General features: G+C 38.4%; 1 protein-coding gene across 2 annotated transcripts in view; it reads left to right on the forward strand.

Moving 5' to 3' along the window:
- Window positions 1-19,630, forward strand: part of PDZRN4 (PDZ domain containing ring finger 4) — a 371,623-nt gene extending 351,993 nt beyond the window's left edge. For both annotated transcript variants that reach the window (XM_023256948.2, XM_019834828.3), the window contains 4 exons: window positions 894-956; window positions 7,971-8,072; window positions 12,401-12,517; window positions 17,290-19,630. In XM_023256948.2, the coding sequence (XP_023112716.2) occupies window positions 894-956; window positions 7,971-8,072; window positions 12,401-12,517; window positions 17,290-18,816 (1,809 nt within the window). In that variant the 3' untranslated portion in view covers window positions 18,817-19,630. The remainder of the gene's footprint in view (window positions 1-893; window positions 957-7,970; window positions 8,073-12,400; window positions 12,518-17,289) is intronic.
- The last annotated feature ends 6,643 nt before the right edge of the window (window positions 19,631-26,273 follow it).

Raw genomic sequence — 26,273 nt, forward strand, 5'->3', positions numbered from 1 at the left:
GTTGGTAAACTCTAAATAGAGTCTTAAATATCTATTTATTCTAAAATAACTTATAGTTAATAACTTTACCCTGTAATGTAAGGTAGAGCCTAGTAATAATCTACATGGATAGGATTTTTTTTCATTTTTTGAGCAACATCAATTATAAATCTCTATAAATTAATGTGCTCATGAGACAGAAATTTCTTTAATAAGTATGGACTTATTGTATAGCTGTCAGCTTTTCTAAGACCACTAAACCAGGATTTAAAGATTACTCTAGTAGAAAGCAAATTTCCTGAGTCCAGAGAATTCTAGTATTAACATCTGCTAGAGATCATGTCCGCTGAAGACCATACCTGACGGTCTGGATACAGAAATAAGTGAATGGATGTAAAAAAAAAAAAAATGAGAAAGGAGAGGAGAGGAGAGGAGGGGAGGGGAGAAGAGGGGAGAAGAGGGGAGAAGAAGGGAGAGAAGAAAGAAAGAAAGAAAGAAAGAAAGAAAGAAAGAAAGAAAGAAAGAAAGAAAGAAAGAAAGAAAGAAAGAGAGAAAAGAAAAGAAAAAAGAAAGAGGAGGGAGGGAAGATGGAAGAAAGGAGAGAGAGAAAGAATGGAGGGAGGAGGGAGAGGTGGAAGGAGGAAGGGAGGAAAGAGGAAAAGGGAGGGAGAGAGAGAAGAATGGTCTTCAAATTAAGTTCTGCTCTAGTTCTCTTTAATTGTATTATTATTAATTCTAAAGTAGTCAATTTATATTTTTAGAATCAGTGATATTTGACAGAAAAATTTGACATGCATTGTGTAAATCAGTAGAGAATTTTGAACCAGGTTACTAAACATATTTTTAACCATATTTTTAAGTTTCTGGGGAAATATTGCATATCCAGTTGAAGATGTGTGTTTTCTCCATTACAGGTAGATCCAAATAGCATTGCTGCCAAAGATGGCCGAATTCGAGAAGGGGATCGTATTTTGCAAGTATGTGGCATAGTCATTTCCTCTAGTTTCCTACTGTTTGTTCAGTAGTTTCAATTCTATTTAGTTTTTTATAAAAAACTAGGAAAAGAATTTGTCTTTTCTAGATATTAACATTCACAAAACACGAAGCTATCAAGTAAAAATGTTTTTAAAATGAGGATGATACCATTCATTAAGAATTATTAGCTAATAATTAGTGATTGAGGCATCATCTCTGGACTTGGATAACTCCTCTTCAACTTCCAGCACCACCCCTTACCCGAGCACATTACTTAACCTCTCATCGTAAGCCTGTTTCCTCATCTTAAAATATGATAATAATAAAACGTATTGTTGCAAAGGTTAAATGTGATTATGCATGTGATATGCTTCGCACACGGCGTGGTGAGTAATAAACATTAACTTGTATTACTACCAGCAGCAGCAGCATCAGTGACTGCTGCCTTTTCCAGAATAAATTAGGTAAATATGGATTCCTGTGTTCCATTGCTATATGAAAGTCTAGAAGTCTGAAGAATTTTATTTGTTGCTGGGGACGGGTGGAGGGGAACGCCTTCTTTTCCTCATGGAAATGTGAAAACATAGAGACTATTTAAATTTCAGTTTAAAGATGATGAGCAGCTCATAAGAGGGGAGGTGGAGCTGGTAAGAATTCCAGGCCAAATTAGGAATAACGCTGAATGCCACTTTCCGCCCTAAACCCACCTTGACCCCCTCTGTCTCCTCTGAGTCCTTTCCCATGCAGAATGGCTACAGAAAGACACACAACTCCCCACCTTTTGTGTCCAGATTAATCCAAGTTAATAACAGAGGCCTGTCAGGGTTGAGTTTCACTGCAGATCACAACTACGAAGTGGGGAAGATGACTTAAAAGCCGAAGTGAGGGAGCTATAAACTGTTAAAACATTCCATATAGCTTTTAGTCTTTGTGATAGACCTACAGTTCCCATTTCTCCTTCCTAAATGCAAACCCCTGAAGAATGTTTCTTTGCATTTGATGCGAATGGATTCAACACTGTGCCTAGAATGAAGGCTTCAAAAATAGACAAGATGCCATCCCAGCATTTGGGGCACTCCAGGGGTAGTTAGGAAGACAGCTGCATACACAGATGATTACGATGCAGTGTGGCATTGTCATGATAGAAGTGTGTTCTCGCTGCCCTGGGCACATACCAGAAGGTTATTCTGCCCAGCCTTCTGTTAGTCTTTCCTTTCTTCGGAGTACAACTCACTGATTCACAGCACTTCTTCATACCCTTCCTCTTCTCTAGCTAGATGCTGCGGAACTCCTTTTCCATCAAGGACCCTCTACTAAGGCTCCAATTAGGAAAGAATAAAAGTATGAATTAGTGGTCATTCATGGTCCTACTAATTTTTCAGAAACTTCAAGAATATGTAACTTCTATTTCTATTGCTCCCTAAGTGGCGACCTGTAGTTTAACAAAATGGAATGTGTCATAGGCTATATCAGGGGAAGGGAAATCAGGTAACCAAGGCACAGTCTTGTTTGCTACCATATTTTCGATGTCTTTCTCAATCACACATGAATAAATGAATGAATGAAACATAGGTATTTAGTGGAAAAGGTAATAGGATAGATGAATCAAATCTGTAGTAAAGCTTTACTGATACAGCCTCATTAAAAAATAAGGGCACATTTTTTTGTGTGAATCACCCAGATGATGAAACCTCCAAACATATTTTATTATTATTATTTTGATTTGGAAGTAATTATAAATGTATTGTTCACCTTGTTGACATCTACAGTTGAAAATACTCAGTTGAAAAGAATTTAACCTTTTTTTAAAATGTTTGTTTAATTTTGAGAGAGAGCACAAGCGGGGGAGGGGCAGAGAGGGAGGGGAACAGAGGATCCAAGGCGGACTCTGTGGTTATAGCAGAGAGCCCAATGCAGAGCTTGAAGTCAGGAACCAAACTGTGAGATCATAACCATGAGCCAAAGTCAGATGCTCAACTGACTGAGCCACCCAGCTGCTCCAAAAAGAATGTAACCTTCTTTTGATGCTCAAGGGTCTGTTGTGCCCAGCAATCATTGCACAATGCAAGAATACAACAAAAGACTCAGTGGCTAAAAGGTCTGGAAGATTTTGTGCACCAATATAAAATCACCATAGTTGGCTACATTTTCCGATGTGTTGGGTCTATTTTTTGTCATGTTTCTCTTGTTTCCAGTCATCACTCCTTTCTCTGACCATCTACTCTCCACTTTTGACACCTTGTACTGCACCCTCACTGGCTCCCTTCCTAATGCAGCTAACCACTGCCCCATAAGGTAGATATACAAATGCAGTTATTAAAATTGCATCTATTAGTTCTCAGAGTAGAGGTAGATCAAAATAAAGTACATGTGTTTTCATATGTGCATACTATATATTTTGACACTTCCTTATTCGTGGCTATATTAGAGGCAGATAAAGTTTTCCGATACAATATTTGCAGGATAATAAGGCATTCCTTAATGGAGTGGGTTCATTGAAGAAACAACAGCAGGATTGACAAAATTCCGTTGTCTGCCTGATTACTTTATATTCAGTGACAAATATGTCACACTTAATGAACAAATACATGTCACATTAAAAAGCCTAGAATTCAAGTCTATTTGCACACACAGAAAACAAAGAGTCTTAAGGGTAATGGTGAAATTATATTAAGTAAAACTGTGACAAAATTGTACCCATAGACAAATAGCTCCCATATGGTTGATGAGGAGATTATGGGATACCCTGTAATGAGCAATTAATGACTCCTGTCTCAGGGAGATGAGAGGGAGAGAACGAGAGGATTTACTTCTTATCCTTGGAGTTTCCTGGCTGGCTTTTATTTAAATGAATCTCTTTAGGGCAATTGTGGTTTTAATTTCCTGTTCATGATGACCTAAGTAGAGTATTTCTATGGTCTGGTCCTCATTGTGAAACTAAAATTTTCTAAATGTACTATATCATGGGACCTCACCCAGTGGCACCACCCACACAGATACATCAGATTGGCCCAAGGTAGGGATTATACAGAAGAAAAACCATCAACCACTTTCATGAGAGCATGTTCTAGATCTCATGTGTTTTTCTTCTGCAAGCCATCAAGTGTTCTGTCTTCCATGCCATCGCCACACACTTGTGGTATCAGGTGTGTCCTCAGGAATTAATATGGGGAAGTCCTCTCGCAAAATTGCAATGCTGAGTGAAGACAAGCATTTCTGAGCCCCAGAGAGAAAAGATTAAAGACAACCTACGTGATCAGAGTGCTGTATTCTCATTTTCTCCTTGGGATAGTGAGCATAGCAACATTGCATGTCGCAGCCTGATCTCATGTTGGCCAAAAACGTCAGCCATGTTCCTAAGGATTACTCTGACAAAATCCTGCAAAAAACTCAAGCAGTGGAACAATAAGACTTCAAATGAGCTTTCTCTCTCTTTCTCTGCCCTACACCTAAACTTATTTCCAGCATTTGTTCTTACTTTTTTACTTTCTTCCCCTTAGATAACTGTTCCCCGCCCCCCACTTCTGTTCTTTCCACTTCTATATCTCTGTACATTATTCACCTTCTTTCCATACTAAAATATAAGCTCACTTGAAATAGATCGTTCCTCTTTTGCCTTAGATCCTGGGTTTTCAAATACATTCCATAGGTGGTGCCAAGAATTTTAGTTGCCCACCCACCTCTGGTACTTGCTAATATAGGTAACGTAAAATTTGGCACATTCAAGCAAAAAAGCTATATTAAACCATCTCTAGGCTTTTAGGGTTTTGCACACATGTGCACACACACACACATATACACACACACTCACGCACATACAGCAGATTGGGCCCAATGTGAGATTTTGGCTGATTTGTAGTACCATGAAACTCTTCTAAGCCAAGGCAGTATCTGCTTTGAAGTCAATGTTTACATATGCCCAGACACAGATAATAAGACAAGACCTATTTTCTAGCACAAATTTTCCTCCTTGTAACAAAAGGTACATGTTGTCTTTCTCCTGGTTCTCTTTCCCTCTCTTTTCTTAAAATTAAAGTCTTCCATTAAACTGTGGTGTCACACTGACACATCTATCTCATCTCCTCCCTGTGATTCTCGGTCCTTCACCTTTATGTCTGCCTGGTGTTGTCATGCACAGCAAACTGCCTTCCCACGAGCAGCCCTGTAGCCACAAGCCATCCTTCAGGAACAAAAGCAAATGAAGGCTGAAAGCTCTATCTGATTCCATTCCTCAAATCTTTTCATTCTTTGCTGAAACCCATGGCTGCATTTTTTGCCCCAATATCAGTCTGGGTGTCAAACTCATGTCCTGAGTTCAATAGGATCTACCAACCGGTGGGCTAAAGACACAGTTTTGAAAGAGGAACGATAAATTACATTTTAACACCAGATTTCTATGGTGAATTCATTTCATTCCACCCATGATTCTGGGTGTAAATGTGTTTCTACAACATGGGATCTGTCCTTTCAGGACAAGGCATAGTGTGAGGACTAGAGACCATAGCTCTGGTCATGCTGAGTTCACAGAGGAGACAGATGAGTACCAACTGTAATGGGGCTGAAAATCTAAAACAACCACATTGTTTCTTGATGGTTCTCGAAGAGTTAGAAATACATATGAGATAGATGTATAGAGTACTAAACCACCTTTACTACTATGGACTTAATTATTGTGCATGAATTTTAATATATTTGCTCTGTTTAGAAGAAAACAATCTTTCCTGTATGGAGGATTGAAATATAGACATCAATGATGTTATAGTAGTAGTAATAATAATAATAATAATAATAATAATAATAGCAAGAACAGTAACATCAATAGCACTACGTGGCAACCTAGAGCACTTCCTGTTTACCAGGCACTTGTTTCAACCCTAGACATGTATTGACTCATTTAATCCTTACAAGAACACTCTGAGGAAGGCACTAGTATCTGCACTTTCATATAGGGACCATCATAGTAACATCAAATAAACATGAATGAAGAGTATTTAGGATAGTGGTAAATGAACTTCAAATGCAGAATTTAGATGTATATACTTGAGCAAATAAAAGTAATGAGAATTAGATTTCAAATAGAAAAGGTGAAGAGAAACTGTGGGAGAACATCCACCTCCATCTTCCTAGGAGCAAACACGCCAACAGTGGAGGGAAGATGAATGATTAGGTCTGTGATTAATACACAAATAGATGCATTGCAGACACAGTGTTAAGAATTACTATGAAATGGATGTAAACCCCCAAAGCTCAAAGAAAGTAAACATTTTCAAGTCCTTATTTTCAGACTACACCGAATTGGGGAGGGGGGAGGTGTAGTGGAATCCATCACTGCCAATTTATCTTCATTTGAGAAAAAGCCTTGGATTCAGTACAAAAAAAATAGCTTTTCAGATGTATATTTATGAAAAACCACAAAATACCCTTTCCTATCATTAGTTACCATTTTGGAATCCTAGCTTCTGTTTTCTAATTTGATGAGTTTTATTGTGAGTTGCCAAAAAAAAAGGAAATGCGCTTGAAACTTGTAAAAGCTGAATTTCCTATCCACATTTACAAGTGAAAAACAAAGGTGATATGCATTTGATCAGAGTAAGAAAATACAACATATGGTTGTATGATTCCCCCCCCGCCCAGACTCTTACTTATTTTCTGCTTTCTTTGTGTTCAGTATGTATGATGAGAGTCCAGGAATAAGAATAATTTACTGTGGTCCAAAGTTGAGATTCCTGGGCTTCGATAATTATATGTCCTTGTGTATCAGCCAGAATCCCAGAATCATCCAGAATCCCAGAATCCCAGAAACGAGGAGAAAATTCTCACTAGTCTACTTCATGCTTTTCAGCAGAAATCCGTAGTGAAAAATGTTACTTATTGAAAAATTAGTCAGTACAGCCACATTTTCTATTTAATTTACTGAAATAATTAGTACTTATTTTAGATAGAATTACTTGACCTCTTCAACTAAAATTTCTTTCTGCGTATTTTGATTATGTGCTATGGATCAAAAAATCTCATTGTCTCCATGGATTTGAACAATCAATAAAATAAAATAAATATAAAATACCCGAAGAAAGTCCAGTTAACTTGGAGCTAAATACATTTGAACGTGAAAATGTAGCTTGCCATACAAACTTCAGGAATCTTATTTGCTGTGTCTGTAGAACTTAGAAAAAGGAAAAATATATGTGTGTGTGTGTGTGTATCTATATATATCTATATATATCTATATATATAGATGTATTGAATTCCACTGGAGTCTTTTTAATCCAAAGTTTACTCAAGCTTGGTTTCTTTCAAAAAGCCATTTTTACTCTGTATTAATTTTTAAAAAGTTAAGTATACTTAAGAGATGAGCCTTAAGAGATTTCGTTAGTTTTGTTGTTTGAGGAAATGGATGAATCTTAGAAAGAGCTGGAGTGTTGATGAGGATGTTACCGATGCACTGTTCCTTGTTTTGATTATTTAAGCAATTGAAAGAGATCCTGAGAGTGATTTGGGGCAACTGAGTCAGACGCACACAAATATGAGATGATTAAATGAAAATGCAATCAGCAGTGGCCTGGGAGCATTGCCTGGTGAGAGATAATACTGTAGCTCTCTAATTGGCTCATAGCAGGCATGCAGGATGACGGATTTCAGTTGTGGTATTGCCAGTCCTGCTTCCCCCAGCACTATTATCTCAGAGTGACACTTCCATTACTCTGAGCGGAGAAAGATGAACGTCACCTGTCAGGGGCTGGTTAATTGTGTTGCTAGATGTATGTTGCCAGGGCGCAGGTTGGACATTTATGAACATAACTGCTTCCTCTGATGTCCGCCATCCTTCAGGGATCGATATGGCTCTTACAGTAAGCGCGTAATTGAGTGAAGGCACTTACCACTGAGGGGCTGGAGATGAGCCCATTGTGTGAGCTTCATTGTCCATACGTTCACCATAAATGAGCTGATATTTGCCATTTATTGTGTGCAGCATTGTGGAAATGGAAACTAATGTGCCACTTTCATTTGTTTTCTAGATAAATGGGGAAGACGTCCAGAATCGAGAAGAAGCAGTGGCGTTGCTGTCGAGCGAGGAGTGTAAGAGAATCGTGTTGCTCGTCGCAAGGCCGGAGACTCAGGTCAGAACACAGATCCAAAATCTGGAGACTGAACTTCACATCCATTGTTTGCTCGTCTATATCAAATCAGTACTGTGTTTATTTGTAAAGCTGAGTACACAAGACATAATTAAGAGTCACCTTACCTAACCTACCAACCTGATCAACCTTATCTTTTTGAAAAAAGAAGGGAAAAAACACACAAAATGGAATCGTATTCTCTCCTTCCACTTGCCAATTACTTGAATGAATTCATAAATGAAAAATGGTTGACGGTATGATTTTTAATTCTGTATGGATCCTTGCTCTAGGTTTCTATCTAAAAATATTTAATTGGCATATTAAGGTATCTTGAAGGAATCTTTAATGAGAGAATCATGAGCGTATCTAGCTATCAACTTAAATCTTTTTAGGACACCTTTATCAAATAAAGTGGCCAACATAGCATGGTGTCGTTCCATGTATAGTAAATGAATTTTTTCCAAGTTTAGGGTGACAAAAACATCTGTCCGGCCAAAACCAAGATGATAGCTTCTAGGGAAATTGCTTTTTATATCTTTACAGAGGGCGATGTCATGACAGTCAAGGAAAGGTAATATGGTGAAAGAAAAGTGCTGTTGGTCCTTCTTTTTATATTCTTTTTATACCCTGCCACAATGCAGAAAAGGATAGCACATCGTCACCCTTCTGTCCATCTGTCAGTAGTTTGAGTGAAGTTGGTTATATCACCATTTGTCTCCCAGGCTATTGATCTGATATTTCTCAAACTCAGTAACTACATACTATCTATAAATTACATTGAGTAAGTGTATTTCAGTGTCAGACCAAATCCTGACTTGAATATAGTGGTTATAAAAGATCACCCTTTCGGCATATATTTCCTTTATGCCCTTGACCATTCTAAATGGTTCCCATAAAGCCTGCTATTGCCCAAGGCAGAGTAAAGTTACACACCTGAGGTGTCAGGAGTGGGGAAGGGAGCCTACACGACTGTGACATGACTGGCTGGACTGCCTATTTGGGAGTAAATCGAAAAATACGTATGAAATGTCACTAATTACCTGGAAATTTGGCAACCCAGTTAGTCTCACTGATCCCGTTTTCTTGAAAAAGAACAGAATAAAGGGATTAAACACATGTTAGTTAAATTCATGGTAAATTGAAGAGAACGGAGTAGTTATCCCTGTTATAGAAAAGATATTTTAGTGTTTTAATGTGGGTTCCCTGCCCTTTCCATGTAATGGCTAGAGCACCTCATTAATTTAGAATTGAAGCATTTCCTTAAACCATGCCACAGAATGGCTATAATGGACTGCGGAAAGAATAGAAATTAATGACATGAGACTAGATCTATCGTTGATAGAATACATATGCTTGCTAGAACTGGTGGTATTTTCAAATATCTGGCTACACTCCTGATCCAGCAGATTCAATGTTGGAGGATGAATTTTCAAAGGAGACTTCCTTTCCACTGTTGAGGGGAAGATAACCATCCTGCCAAAATCGGGATCTGCTTTAGCCCCTCGATCCTAAAGAAACCTCATGCCACTGGAAGAAAGCTGGTTGCCTTTAGAAAATCAGATTTCTATAAAAATAAGGAAAGAAAATGCATTTTAACACCAAATTTTTTAAAATGCAATTTAGGCAGTACATGCTATAAAATGCAAGAAAAAAGAAGACCAAAAAAAAAAAAAACCCATAAACTTGCCTTTATATCATCTATATTTTTTAATCAATTTCAGTATATCTTATTATTGCATTTTTGGCATATGAATTTTATCCCAAGAGAATGTGGAAGTTTTTTGTGTGCTTTCTCTAGGCTTTTTCTTTTTTTAATGTTTCAAATACTCTCTGCATTCTTGGAAATGATCTACAGATTTGCTGGGGGCAATATGGTACATCTGTGCAATATTTTTAAATAACTCATTTCTTTCATTCCCTGTCAACTTTCTTTCATTTTCTGCCCATTTTCCTCCTCAGACCATTAAAGATATTGCTATTCTGTCCTATTCCCCTTGGGACATTGGGACAGAGAGGGCTCCATAGGAACTTGTAAACACTACTTTTGAGACAGTACAGGTTGTTCTTTTCCCTGAAATGCCATGTGTGTTCCATACTGTGCAGACAGATCCCCCTGTTTCATAATAAGAGCGCTCCTTTCTCACAGCTCGGCTCAGGGGAAAGGTCTGTCTGTGGCGTAGCCTGAAACTCAGACTGTCATGAATGCACATCTAAGTAGAAAGGGAGATACGACAGGGAAAGGAAGTGAGCAAGAAGGATCTCTTCTTACTTACTCTGCTGTGTATACCTCCAGCCTAGAGGAAAGACTTAGCAGACATACACTGACTACGGATGACAACTCAAGGATCTGTGGGATTAGTTAATAAGAAAAGAGTTATAGGGAATCATTAATTTCTACTGTTTGTTCTTCTTATCTTTCCCACCCCTTCATTTAAATTTCAGAAGACTCTATTCCATCATTCACTACTTCAGAGTAAGCAAATATTTTGTTTTGACCTGATTAAAGAAAATCCTTTGGTGTGCTTATGAAAAGGAAACATTTCTAGCTTTACGTCATTTCTTTTGGAGTCTAGAGTTTGCAGCTTCATGAAACTTAAAAGGGATTAGAGAATGTAAAGCTTGGACAATTATAAATTGAAATGGAATTGTTAGTCAGCTTAATTTTCACAGTTCATCTGCATATCAAAGCCAGTGGGGTAGAACTTGCTCAAGTTATTCAGGCTACATGAAGATTAATGAGGATGAATAAATGTGTCAACACTTTTCGCCCCAGTCAAATCTGAGGTAATTTAAGTTCTAGGTAGCCTTTAATACATATCAAGAAACCTATAACTGCCTTCATATTGGTGAATATGACACATATATGCTAATGCCTCTCCGGGTGCAACCAGATGTCCTTCTTTCAGAATTTGTTTTGTCTCGAAGTTTTATCATCTCAGTTATCTTTAAGGGCTTACTTTGACATTTTTCAGGGACGAAAACACCTCAAACTAGAGCTGACCCTTGAGTAATGCAGGGATCAGGAGAGCCAACACTCCCCACCCAGTCGAAATTCGCATGTAGCTTCTGACTCCCCAAGACTAATACACTGATAGCCTAATGTTGATTGGAAGCCTTAAAATAACATAAACAGTCAGTTAACACTTATTTTATATGTTACGTGTATTATATACTATTCTTACAATCAAGTAAGCTAGAGAAAAGAAAATATTACTAAGAAAAGCATAAGGAAGAGAAGATAGATTTAGATTACTGTAGTGTATTTATCAAAAAATAAATGCGCATATAAGTGGACCTATGAAGTTCAAACCCCTACTGTTCAAGGGTCAACTGTATTGTCAGTTTTGGCTCATTAGAAAGCTGCTGTTTCTTTTAACACAGAGTAAAACAGAGCATGGACAATAATTCAGGTAATTTAACCATCATAGACAGCTAATTTATGTAATCCAGCTCCAGAAATCTACTTTGAGGCAAATTATCTGTATTGACTGTCAACACTCATCATATTAGCAAGGTTTTTCACTTCACTTGTTATTGAGAAGCCAACAGGATTTATTCAGTTTAATTTGTGTAAGACTCCCACCAGAATACCTGCATCCTGGACCCACAAACAAAACCCTGCGTGCTCCACACTGCTCCATTCCCATTAAATGCACAATTTCAGATACATATACACACATATATATTTTGCAATTGGGTGTGAAAAATGAATCAAAATAGACATGGATAGCATCACCTTTTTTTATGAGAAGAATAACTTAGAATTTTTCTCGTCTTCCCCCTAGATAAAATAAATGTCTGTATTTGTGGCAAGCAGCCATCTTGTTGACTTGGAAGCCATCTGCCTAAAAATAAAAAGGCAGGATGAGGGTAGGAGCATCAGTGTGTATGGGGGGTGGGGAACACTGTGTGTGTCGTCTCATTGAAGGTTGTTGTTAAGGAAAAAAGCCCAATTGTCTCATGGCCCTATTAGTACCATTGCAGTTCTTTAACACAGGGACTGTTGGAGGTAATGAGCGTGACAGCTGTGGATTATGCAATATGCTTTTCATACATTTTGAAAGATGGTAATGTTCTATTCTGTGAGATCTACTTGGCTATGAGAGAAACTCTGTAGCTCTGTTTCAGGAAAGGATAAAAGGCATATGAGTCCAATTTTTTTTTAAATCACTTTTTCCTCCTTCTGAGAGGTGAACTATCAGAGGCTGGTATTCTGAAGAGAATCATTATGATAAAAGGAACTGGTCAGGCATTGCCATTTAAGTTTACCCTATTTTAGCATGAGTTCCCACTAACCTAATATAATGCACTAACGTGTTCTTTTGCAGCTGGATGAAGGCTGGCTGGAAGATGAAAGGAATGAATTCTTAGAGGAGTTAAACTTGGAGATGCTGGAAGAACAGCATAATGAAGCAATGCAGCGCACGGCCAATGAGGTGGAGCAGGTAGGGCCAAAATTTGAACGACGTCATTTGAAATGTTGTTGAGTGGGTTTTCTTTTAATGGATAATCATAAATGGAGTAAAAAACTAAATCAAAGAGTTTGATCAAACACCTCTGTAATGGTAATTTTTTAGATGGGCATCTCAAATGAAGCAGAAGGAATAAATACATTTTTTTTTCTGTTGAGATCTTTCTAGCTTGGGAAGCTTTGGGACCATTGTTGACAGAGCCTGGTAGTACTGAAACGTTGACCCAGGTACTATTCAACCCAATTCTGAAATTTAATAGCAAAAATATACCTTGTTTTTCGATATGCCAGCTGGAGACAAGCTTTATCTCATGCGATAACCTCTCCCCCCAAAGTTAACTTTACAATTTAAAATATAAATGTGTCTCTTTGAATATTTAGGCAACTATAGCATGATGGTGACATGATGTAAGCCATCAATCTGATTTATGGTTTTGGTATCACGGTTCCACCTATATACTCCTGAAGAGGAGTAGCCTTATTTGAGATCATTGATATCATCTTGCCTTAGGGTCACATAATCATTCAACCAAAAATGCTGAGCTCCTAATATGTTCCAAGTACCACACTTGATTCTGAGAATACAAGGAAAATGAACAAAGTTTCTGCTCTTAATTAATTCGTTGCTGGTGAAAGGTTACAGAGGGGCTTGTGGCAAACCGAGTTTGGGGATTCTTTTGTGATCGTTGTTGTTCCTATTGGATAAAGACAAGATCGGTATGTCCTAGATCTTTTAAAATATATCCTAGATTTATTGTGTGTTGAATTCGTGTCATTCATCTGCCTGATACAGCTTTATTAACACTTCTGACGTCAGTTTATTGATTTAATTATCGTCCTATTCTCAATGTTAATTCTTAACACATTCTAAGAGATAGTTTTTTTAAAAATCCTGGACAGTTAGGCTTAGGGACATGAAACACAAACATCCTATCGCTTTACGAAGTGAATGATGGAATTTATTGACGTGCTAGCATTTCATAACAGAGACGTATGTGCACGTGTCTGTGTGCACATGCCCATATATTAAATAAATCGTTATATTGCAGACTACGGTCTCAACATAGCTGCGTGTGCAATGCTCATTGGCCACTTCACAAACAGTAGCTCATGCTGAAAAGCGATGCTGCTACTGTGGTGATTGCTTTTCAATATAGGCAGGACAGATTGAAATTTTTATGTATGATTTCAACGCTGGCCACAGATAAAGATATTTTTTGGCGGCAGCTTCTGGTTACAAGCAAGAAAGTCCTTGCTCCAGGCTTTTTCTCTCTTAGATACAAAATGTGACCGGATACAGAATTGACAGGAGGATGTTGGAATAAAGAAAGAAGGGAGAAATCCTGTCCAGGTGAAGCGATAGGGTGTCAAATGCTGCCTACTCATCAGACGTAATACAAATGCTAGGTCGTTGGAGGTAACACTAGACATCCCTGAGGTTAGATTCTCATTGTGTGGAAATTTTTCTTCACCGTGAGACTGAAAAATGATAAGAAGTACAGAAACCTTTAAAAGTCCTTTGCCCTTATAAACAATAATACTACATTAGAAATGTCTTGGTAGAAGCATTGCCTGTCACCATAATAATTCCATAGGGAAATGATAAACGATAGAGTGGCATTACATTAGAAACTAGGAATTCTAGGTTTGAGAATGGAAAACCCTTTTTATTTTCACATTGTCTCATAAACCAGTGACTAAAGAAAGGCAAATTCAATTAAAAAATAAAATAAAAATGTGTATTCATACTACAAAACTTAAATACACATACGCATTAAAACTTTCTTTTGACACACTATCCTTGGTCTTACGGCTGCTGTTGACACGTTGCGGAACATCGCTCTTGGCATAATTTGTCTATATCCTTTGCACTCCATATAAAAATAAGATAAAGAGGGGCACGTGGGTGGCTGGGTCAAGTAAGCGTCAGACTCTTGGTTTTGGCTCAGGTTGTGATCTCATGGTTCTTGAGATAGAACCCCACATCTGGCACTGTGCTGACGGAGTGGATGGAGCCTGCTTGGGATTCTCTATCTCCGTCTCTCTCTGCTCCTCCCCTGCTCTCGCTCCTCCAAAACAAATAAACAAAAAGATAAGATAAAGAAATACTACCCTTTTTGTATTTTTAAGCCCATCAAAGATATGAAAAAATAAATGTAAATAATATAGTATATAACCTAAAATGTCCAATATCCATAACATCCACTGGGGGTTTTATGGCACAGCCTGTTGATGTCACCACATTGGATACTATTGTCAGCTTGATTCGAGGAACATACGGATGTACCAAGCACTCAATTACTTATTTATAACATTATGTTTTGTTTGTTTTTTTATCGATAAGGCATTTAAAATCTCAGTATGTTTTCAACAACTGAGGAAAAATATTTTAGGGAAGGCTGAGAATCCTAGAATAACATGATACATGGTCATGTGCTCTCCTTTACGGCTGATGTTATGTTTTGTTCTGCCATAACTTCTGTGGAAGAAAAATATAACAATTTTCTTGAGGGACCTTTCAAACCTGTGTTAGAATACCTTTTCTCGTGCATTCTGTCCTTCTTTAACACTAACAAGCTTAATTATATTGAATTGTATAATTATACCTACTAGACGAAATATACATATAAGATAGTGAGTGGACTTACACATAAAGAAAATACAATGTAGAAACTGCCATGTAGACTCGTATGTGATGAGTGACGGAGAGAACAATAACTTTACCCTGGTCACAGAGAAAGAACTACATATGCATCCTCTTAGGGCAGTAACAGTTAATTGTTCTGCATGAAAGCCAAAAACTACCAAGGAATAAAGTTTACCTACAAGTGTGTATTCACATTTAGTGAATTCACATTCACAAAAAGTGAAATACACATTCACAAAAAGTGTATTTTTGACATTAAGTCCACATCTGGCAATCAGTGCTGCTCTGATTTTCATGAGAACTGTCACTCTCAGCAGAATAAAATTCACCTTTAAGGGATATTAGTGGCTGAGAGTAGAAAAATATTTTTTACGTAACCCAAATGAGTCTTAAGATGACATTGTTGCTCTTGAGCAGTGTGATTTGGAGATGCACTAAGGTCTGGGCACATGTATCGGAAAATATGACATCCTAGACATAGAAGAAATCCTGACTCCGGGGGATAGCACTGGCCTTTTCCACCTCTCTGTGTCACTAATAAGCTGAATACATTTGGGATTAAAGTTCCTCATCGATGGAAGGTCCAAGGCTCTAGTACTAACCTATTCCTGAAATACTGTGCTATTTAGCTTACCATTACCAGTGTATTACTACATCAGTGAAGTTTCTTCTGAACTTAAAGTTCAGGAAAAAATCATCATAATAAGATGATGCAGCTTCAGAACTCCAGGCCTCCATTCTGCAGAAGACCATTTAGACTACCTGTCTCGCTCATCCTTTTGTGTGTTACCATCTCAGAGACTCCTAAAGGCACCTCATTTACACACGTGCATGCCATTTTCTCAAGTAAGAGAAATCCTTAAGATAAGGATCAAGTATTTAAACGTGTCCTGTTTTATTTATCGCCAAGACAGGTATGACAGGCATATCCAAGCAGCTTTGGTTTTCTTTATTTCAATTCATAAAAAGCTGCCTTGAGCTAATGGCCTTTGTTTCTAAAATTGTTATGGATGCTAAAATTAGAACAGCTTTCTAGGAACCACACTTTTGCCAAGAAGCATCATTCTTTTTTTTTTTAAACTTGTTTTATTTTTTATTGTTTAAATTTACATCCAAATTAACATACAGTGCAACAATGATTTCAGGAGTAGATTCCTTAGTGCCCCTTACCCATTTAGCCCATCCCCCCTCCCCCAACCCCTCCCGTAACCCTCAGTTTGTTCTCCATATTTATGAGTCTCTTCTGTTTTGTCCCCCTCCCTATTTTTATATTATTTTTGTTTCCCTTCCCTTATGTTCATCTGTTTTGTCTCTTAAAGTCCTCATATGAGTGCAGTCATATGATTTTTGTCTTTCTCTAATTTCACTTAGCATAATACCCTCCAGTTCCATCCATGTAGTTGCAAATGGCAAGACCTCATTCTTCTTGATTGCCAAGTAATACTCCATTGTGTGTGTATATATATATATATATATATATATATATATATATATATATACACAATGGAAAGTTCAGGAAAACTTGTGTTTTGTGTATATATATATACACATCACCTATTCTTTATCCATTCATCCATCGATAGACATTTGGGCTCTTTCCACACTTTGGCTATTGTTGATAGTGCTGCTATATACATGGCGGTGCATGTGTCCCTTCGAAACAGCACACCGTATCCCTTGGATAAATGCCCAGTAGTGCAATTGCTGGGTCGTAGGGTAGTTCTATTTTTAGTTTTTTGAGGAACCTCCATACTGTTCTCCAGAGTGGCTGCACCAGGTTGCATTCCCACCAACAATGCAAAAGAGATCCTCTTTCTCTGCATCCTCGCCAACCTCTGTTGTTACCGGAGTTGTTCATGTTAGCCATTCGGAGAGGTATAAGGTGGCATCTCATTGTGGTTTTGATTTGTATTTCCCTGATGATGAGTGAAGTTCAGCATTTTTTCATGTGTCAGTTGGCCATCTGGATGTCTTCTTTGCAGAAGTGTCTATTCATGTCTTTTGCCTATTTCAAGAAGCATCATTCTTTCGAGTTTGTCCACAATCAGTGTTTCTCAAGATAATTAATTTTCTTTGTTCTCTCAACTTGGTTTTCTTAGCCAAAAAAACAAGAAGAAGAAGAGGGCACAACAGATACGGCAACATCCTCCTCTAACAACCACGAGAAAGACAGTGGGGTGGGGCGCACAGATGAAAGCTTGCGGAACGATGAGAGCTCAGAGCAGGAGAACGCAGCGGAGGATCCCAACAGCGCATCCCTGAAGAGCAGGAGAGAGCTGGGGCAGAGCCAAGACACTCTAGGAAGCGTTGAACTTCAGTGCAATGAGAGCTTCGCGTCTGGTGAATACATAGACTCAGACTGCATTGGCAACCCAGATGAGGAGTGTGAAAGATTCCGACAGCTCTTGGAGCTCAAATGCAAGATTCGGAACCATGGAGAATATGACCTGTATTACTCGAGCAGCACAATAGAATGCCATCAAGGGGAACAAGAGGGAGTGGAGCACGAACTACAGTTGCTTAACGAAGAACTGAGAAACATTGAACTGGAGTGCCAGAATATCATGCAGGCTCACAGGCTCCAGAAAGTGACAGACCAGTATGGAGACATCTGGGCTTTGCACGATGGAGGATTCCGGAATTACAACACCAGCATAGACATGCAAAGGGGAAAGCTAGATGACATCATCGAACACCCAGAAAAGTCAGACAAGGACAGTTCTAGCGCTTACAACACAGCTGAAAGCTGCAGAAGCACTCCACTCACTGTGGACCGTTCCCCTGACAGTTCCCTTCCAAGAATGATCAACCTCACCAATAAGAAAAACCTGAGAAGCACAACGGCCACCAATCAGTCTTCTTCCGGGCTGAGCAGTAAAGAGTCGACCTCCCCCAAAGCCAAAACCACTGAACCAGGTTGCAGCATTGAAGGCAAGGAGAAGATTCCAGAGAGCGGCAAGCTTTCTGATCAGGAGCAAACCAGCAGCGAACACATCCCTTACCTCTCCCCTTACCACAGCTCCTCCTACAGATACGCAAACATCCCGGCACATGCCCGCCATTATCAAAGCTACATGCAGTTGATTCAACAGAAATCTGCAGTGGAGTATGCGCAGAGTCAGCTGAGTTTAGTGAGCATGTGCAAGGAGTCTCAGAAGTGTTCAGAGCCCAAGATGGAATGGAAGGTGAAAATTCGGAGCGACGGGACGCGGTACATAACAAAGAGACCAGTACGAGACCGGATTCTGAGGGAACGTGCCTTAAAGATCAAGGAGGAGCGCAGTGGCATGACGACGGATGATGACACCATGAGCGAGATGAAAATGGGCCGCTACTGGAGCAAAGAGGAAAGAAAGCAACACCTGGTTCGGGCCAAGGAGCAGCGTCGGCGCCGGGAGTTCATGATGCGGAGCCGGTTGGAGTGTCTCAAGGAGAGCCCCCAGAGCGGCAGCGAGGGCAGAAAGGAGATCAACATCATTGAACTGAGCCACAAAAAGATGATGAAAAAAAGAAACAAGAAAATTTTGGACAACTGGATGACAATCCAAGAACTGATGACCCACGGGGCCAAGTCTCCTGATGGCACACGAGTTCATAATGCCTTTTTGTCAGTCACCACCGTATGACCGAATGAACAGCGATGCAACTGATGTTAGGAGGGCGCTACCAGTTTGGGTAGAGTATGATTGCCTCGTTCAATGCGGCGTTTTTATATATATTTTGCGACTCTTTATAGTTTAAAGTTTTTGTAAGCAAAAATACCTGGTAATTTTTCATTTGTTTTTCATATACTAGTACCTTCTTTTTTGGCTGAGATCTTTCTTTAACTTGTGATATATTCATATTACTCATTTATATATATTAAAAAAACAAACACAAGGAAAGAAAACAAAAAACTTGAACAAAAATACTGAGGAGCCAATTAATTTCCTACTTTAATGTATCTATTGTAAGTTAAGATCTGGATTTATTTCTCTAGTTTACTTATTTTCTACTTTAATAACAACTCAATGCCAAAACATTTCTATGCTTGCTTCTTGGCATAATACGTATGAAATCAAACCTGTTAATAAATCCTGTGCCACATCTTGTCTTACGCATAAAAACCACCTCTTTTTAACATCCCGTTGTACATTAACACATCAATGGCCGTTGTCTTTGTCTCAGTAAAGTGTAAGTGGACAATCTTCCTGTGGTATGTAGTGACATTGGTCATGTAGCTAGGTAATTGTGGTAATTGTGACAAGAAAAAATAAATTATTGATTATCCTTAAGAAAAGCTATCAAGGGGTGTTTTATTTTCATTGTTCACTGTGGTTACCAGATTTAAATTAGTCATATATGTATACTATTTAGAAGAGTCCTAATTGTGGATTATAAAATGTGTACATTTTCTATCACTTTCTTTTCCAATAAAATTGTCTCGAAATACTTCCCATAGATCATTGTGTCACATATTCTTACCAGGATTAAATTAGATAATATATGTCAACCGTCTAACAGACGCTAACTAAACATCCAGTAAATATGAGGTTATCTCCTTTTGTCTGCTACCCAGTAAGGTAAAGCCAGGAAAAATTCAGGGAAGGACCCGGAGAGAGGATCGGTGAAGTGTCTGAAAATGTTTATAATGACACTAAATGTATTAGCTTGGGATAATAAATAGTAATAATAATAAATAAAAATAGTGAGCTTCGGCCGTAACGAAATGCCATAGACTGGGTAGCCTAAACAACAGGAATGTATTTCTCACAGCTCTGGAGGATGTGAAGTCCAAGTGCTGGCAGATTCAGCAACTAGGTGAGGGCCCTGTTCCAGCTCGCAGATGGCCACCCTCTCCCTCTGTCTTCGGGTGGAGGAGAGAAAGGAAGGAAAGCTGTCTGCTGTCTCTTCTGATAAGGGCACTGGATCCCTCATAGGAGCTCTCCCCTCATGACTTCATCTAAACCAAAGGTCCCATCTCCAAATACCATCACCTTGGAGGTTAGAACTTTAAAATACGGATTTTAGGGTGACACAACTCACTCCATAGCACTATGTGCATTTATTTAGCCTATCATTTGGGAATAAATTGGGGGGAATCATCTTTTTAATAATTGTGAGCATAGTCAACTATAAATGCCTTATATGCCAGTTTAAAATGAGGTTGCCAAATTATCAGATAGGTTATTTAAATCTAGATTTTCATCATAAAAACCATCTATGTGTGACTCACGATACCTCCAGGGTAAAGGCCAGATTGACCATGTATATGCAAACTGAGTTTGATCAAATTTTCATTCAACCCAAGAGATTGTTGGAGACACAGTAGAGACACAACATCTGAAAAATTCTGAAGTTACTTTCCTGTTTAAAAACAGACAGTTTCCTATCAGCTCTTGAATCAGACTCTGATGCCCTGCTTTATATTCCGGGCCCTCATTCACTTGCCCACTTTGCCTGTTGCTCCTTTTTAGATCTTCTCTGAGTTGATTCCTGGCTTCCCATTTCCACTCCAGTTATCTTATACTGTTCTCCTGTCTGGAGTTTCTGTGTCCAATTCTACACCTCCCTGAAAGTGTAATCACATATACATTTTCTCTTTGGAACCTGTTTTGATGACACCAGACTCTCTCAGCATTTTGGCATACACTATGATGCACCTGCAGCATTGTTTTACCTTCCTTTTTTCTTCTTCTGTTATTTGAATCACACACATAGTATTTATTGTCTCCCTGCATAGATTTTATGGAGTTTGGTCCTTGCATCCCCCTCTGTCTTTGCAAATCTCTGTAGAGAGCCATTTGAATAATAATGAATGCTAGTTGAGTTAAATTATTGTATTTATCTCTCTCCTCCACGTATTGGTCCTTTTGTTACTGTTTTCCTTACTCTTCTACCTTTCCAAGTTCTTATCTCCTGAAAAGCTATTACATAGATGGGGAAAAAATGAATCTTAATTACATATAATGAAAAACTAGACTCAAAAATTTTAAGGTAGTGATAGTAATAGCAACCTAACGCAACTGAGAATTTCATCACTTCCAACTTTGGCCATTGTTAATACAATCGACAAGATTACTCCGAACGTACCTAGAGCTTTTAAAATAAGAATGTTGATCTTAAGAGCTCAGCTTTTTCCTGACCTAATGCCTGTCGTTATTGTTTATCTTCTTGACATAACTGGGCTTTAATATTCACTGCATTCAGATTACTTCTACAGATAAATGTGACTTGGAACCAACATGTAGATTTTTCCAGAAGAAACATGGACACATCTCATAACGCAGTATTTCCAAAGTTACCAGCTTACTTTTATTTTTATTAAAGCCAAATGTTCTTGCCAATTTTTAAAAAATGTGATGTTGGTATTTTTCATGTCTGTATTTATACATTCTACAAGTTGAGAAATGTCTTTTTCAAAAATCAGTGAAAATCTGAAAGTGTTATGTTTTTATCTTTCTACGTAACATATCTTTGTGCTAAACATGTTTTTTAGTCAATGAATAATAAATCTGTTGCTCAGCAAAGAAAAATAATTTGTTATATGTGGGATATTTTATTTCAGTTCCAAAGAAATATGTGAATATAAAGAAGGAAAATATTTTACTTAGGCTTAGCTTTGAAATTCCATAGTTTTATTGCTTTTTTTTGTATTCAAGATGTGACAGAAATTGGTGCTAGGATCCACATGTGAATGACCTAGGAGGTGGAAAACAATGTATATTCGCTGGGCATTTCTTCACCGCATGCCATGAAGAAGTCTATTGTTACCATTTTATCTTGTGTAGACTGTCCTTCTATGAAGACATGTGGGCTGTGGGAGGACTCCTCTAACATATCCTTCCCCTAGCTACATGCCGATTTAATCCTTGTCTTCTTGGTGTGTCTAAATTTTCCACCTGAACCAATCTTTTTATCCCTCCAATGAGCTTCTGCTTTCTGCTTCAAATTCTTTGTTTTGTGATGGGTGCCATTGTTCAGCTGCTCCTTCCTACTTACCACCTATGTCTTCTTGAATTTCCCTTTTATCTGGTCAGTCACAAAGCAGTATTATTTTTTTCTCTAAAATGTGTCAAGTTATCTTCAGTACCCTAAATCACCTTTTGGCTAGACTGTCACTATTTCGTGCCTAATTACTTCAACAGGTCTTTTCCTGAGCATGGGATAAAATCTGAGTGCCTGAGCCTGTTATCTAAGGACTTCCATAATTTAACCTCAACCTGCTACACACCTGATCTCGCATGTCTTTCCAAGAAAGACTTCTAACTCAGACCTCAGGAAACCTGTGTCTTGGGCAGATGAATAATTTGATGTTCCTTCAAACTAATATTCTTTCAATTTTAATTCATTTTCTATTAATTTATTATACTCTACCATTAGTTAATATCCATTATTTTTCTATTTCTATTAATAATCATTAATACAAGGGGCACCTGGGTGGCCTCAGTCAGTTGAGTGTCTGACTTTGGCCCGGGTCATGATCTCGTGATTCATGAGTTCGAATCCTACATTGGGCTCTGTGCTGACAGCTCAGAGCCTGGGGCCTACTTCAGATTCTGTGTCTCCCTCTCTCTCTGCCCCTCCCTAGCTCATGCTCTTTCTCTCTCTCTCTGTCTGCCTCAAAAATAAATAAAAACATTAAAAATTTTTAAATCATTAATATAATTGATGGAATATAATTAATATAACAGCATAATTATTAAATAACTATTAATTTTCAGTTACTAAAGTTGAACACTGCAACAAGTTCACCAACTAATTCACTTATAAAAAAAAAGCAAACAGTAAAAAAAATATTTCCCCAAGCAAATTATTTCTTACTTATTTGAAGTTTTGTTCTTTCTTCAGTTTTCTGTCACTATTTTTCAAAATGTATGTCTTTGGAAGTACATTAAAGGACTTAAACTTTAGATAGAACAAACCATTTCCTCCTATAAATATGCATGATATAGCTTCGGAGTTTCAGTGAATACTGACTACTAGAGGGCACTGACAAAAATGATTGACCATGATAGTCACCTATTGAGGAGCGCTTTGAGATTTGTTTGTTCTTTTGGTTTTTGCTGTTTCCACCCAAGTGTGCTGCCCTTTTTTAGCCAATGTACTGGCCTTTTCAGGGTCAGTGTACAAGGCAGCCCCACTTGATGCCATTCCCATTTCCAACTCCACTCTTTGCTTGTGGTGCTTTGCATATTAGACAAAACCTTCTCTTTTCTCCTTGTTCATCCCTCCGGTGTTTATTTCGCATCTTCCCATCTCTCGGGAGATTTTTCCCTAGCCATTGCCAGCAGCCACTCTTATTTCTAAACAGAGATGGTATTGCCTTAACACTCACTTGGCTTTCTACCCAGCAGTGTCTAATATTTTTTTTTCCTGTAATGTGTCCGTCATGAGTATAGTGTGTTGCACAGTGAGTAAGCATTGCCACATATGTCCTTCTGGCATTTCTTCCGTTTTACCAAATAACATCTGCTCAGAATTTTGGGTGCCATGCATTCTTTACACATCCTACTCGATGGTGTTGTACTGCAAAAAAAGCATTGTTTCTGGGTTCATGGGCCATCGATAAGCTAGCGCCCGGGCCTGTTATTCAGTATCCCACTACATGCTTTTAACTTATTAATATTCACTACGGGTTTACTGCCTCCCGGCTCTGCCACTTACTAGGTTTGTATTCTTCAGCAAGTTACTTAAGCTTGCTGCTGCTTGGTACAGGGGAGATAATTATAGCCTTTTTCATACATTGAGAATTAAACGGGTTGACACATATAAAGAAGCTAGATGAGTGCCGGCACAGAGTGGGGACTCAACAGATATTAGCTATTATTTTAACTTACAGGTGAGCAAACTGGCTAATATGCCGTGAATCCCATAGCTACTAAGCAATAGATTCCGGATGCAAGCTTGTGATAGTCTGCCGGCGAAGTTTCTCTTCCTTCCACTATTTCCAGCCTCCATGTTAATTAAAAATGGACATTAGAAGTAATAGCAATTTGTTCACTAAAATCTACAAGTTCTACCTCAAACAGGAGTCCAGACACCTGCCACCATTTTCTTTGTGTCATCAAATGAGCTGGCTTTCTCATTTGGTTCCACTTTATTGATCAGCCTATTTTTTTAATTGCCTGTTGTCTGTGGTGGGGAATTATGATGGTAGATTTTGTTTTTGTCCTGGCTAGCCAGTACATAACTACATTCTGCTTCAAATTTATTATCACCCCTTTCTACTGTGCTGCTTGCCACGTCCATGATCAGAATGTGCCACTGTTGTAAAAAACCTCTTGGATATCCATTTTTGGGCCTGTCATTAGTCCTTACAGCCTGGTGCCTTAATAGGAAGCATAGTCAATGCTAGCTATTCAAACCCAAAATGTGTTTGAACCAGAAATTTAATAAACCAAGACACTTATTTAACTTCACCTCTTTGGTGGTGGTAGGAATAGATTCAATGGGATGCAACTGGCCAGCGTATCTTGAAATGTTTGTGAGGCACTCGAGGAAACAAAGCCTACTCAAATGTTTCCATACACCAGCCCTATCCTGATGCTCTCATTATGGTAGGGTCAGCGAATATAGCATAGCTTTCTTTTTGCATCCATTTAATTTAGCCTGATTTCTTTTTTTGAAACAGGACCCTAATCAGAAAATCAATCAGATGGAGGGCACAAAAAAATAGAAATGGTATAAAACACTTAAGAGAAGGAAATGTGTTTGAGAGACTACGATGTTCAGTGTGTTACCTGCTTTACATGAATCATTAATAAACGTCTTGGGGAGATGAAGTATGAATTCATGAAATCTGACTGTATCAAATCAGCACAGAGTGATGGAGCCGGTGAGGAACCCAGGAGGGTTAAGAGGTGGTAAAGGTTCCTATGGGCTGCCACCACCTTAGGGAAGCCCTCCCTGCCCTCATAACCCTGAATGATGACTCATCCACGGGACAGTTCTCATCATTTCTGTGATCTTGAGCAAGTTCGGTCCCTTATTTGAGCCCCCATGTTCCCATCTGTAAAATGATAATAGTGGAATAAATGATCTCTGAGGCCCATTTTATTCCTAACATTCTAAAAATTGGCAATAAATAATAAAATGTTTTATTCCAAATTTCCTTTTGTTGCACCCATACCACAGTTGTTTTGGAGCTATCTTAGGTAAACCTCATCATCTGCCTGTGAAGCAAATAAGGACATTTTCAACAGGGAAAATAAGAAAGTAATTCATTGGTGTAAAATAATGTCTACCCACTCTTTCCATTATTCACCAAAAAAAAAGCCATTTTTTCATGATGGTTATCACCCTCTGAAAGACTGCATTTGCATTATACTTTCTAGAACATTAAGGAGTTGTGATTTAGAATGGCTTAGATCTGCAGAACCTTGTATATTTATAGAAAAGATGGGAAGGCGACAGGTTTGTGCACCATTTGGGTAACACTCAGTTTTGCAGGTGAGGGTACAGGCCTGCTGGCACGAGAAAACGTGTGGTGGGGCTACTTGGGGTGAAGTCAGTGTGAGTCATCCAGCAGACGTACTGGCTCGCTTCTCACACGAAGTATGACTGGAATTTAAGTCATAAAGGGTGGGAGAGTTAGGCAGGAGCCAGGTCATGAGAGTTTCATATTGAAAGAAATGGGGGGGAGTTAATAATTTTATGTCTTAAAAAGATCCATCTATTAGAAATTTAGCCCTTATATTGGATGGAGAAACATTTGGAGGAAGGACAACCAGTCAGAAGACTGTTCCACTGACATGGAAGAGAAAAGAACTTGAACAAAGGGCCAAAAAGGGGATTTGACAGATGATAGGAACTAGAGATGCAGATTAGAGATGCAAGTAAAATACAGAACCCCAGTTAAATTTGAATTTCAGAAAATCAGTGAATAACTTTTTAAATATAACTATTCATTGGAGACATACTTACATTAAAAAATCTAGTTCATCTGAAATTTTCATTTAATTAAACACCCTGTAATTTATCTGGCAATCCTATTAGGAAAGTAGAATAGCCAGGTCTTGGGAAACGACAAGATACAGAATAGGAGATAAGCAGAGAGAGGAAGAAGTTGAGGATGTAGTCCCTGTTTCTGGTTGTGTTACTG

The sequence above is a fragment of the Felis catus genome, chromosome B4 (assembly GCF_018350175.1).
Source record: "Felis catus isolate Fca126 chromosome B4, F.catus_Fca126_mat1.0, whole genome shotgun sequence".
NCBI lineage: Eukaryota > Metazoa > Chordata > Mammalia > Carnivora > Felidae > Felis > Felis catus.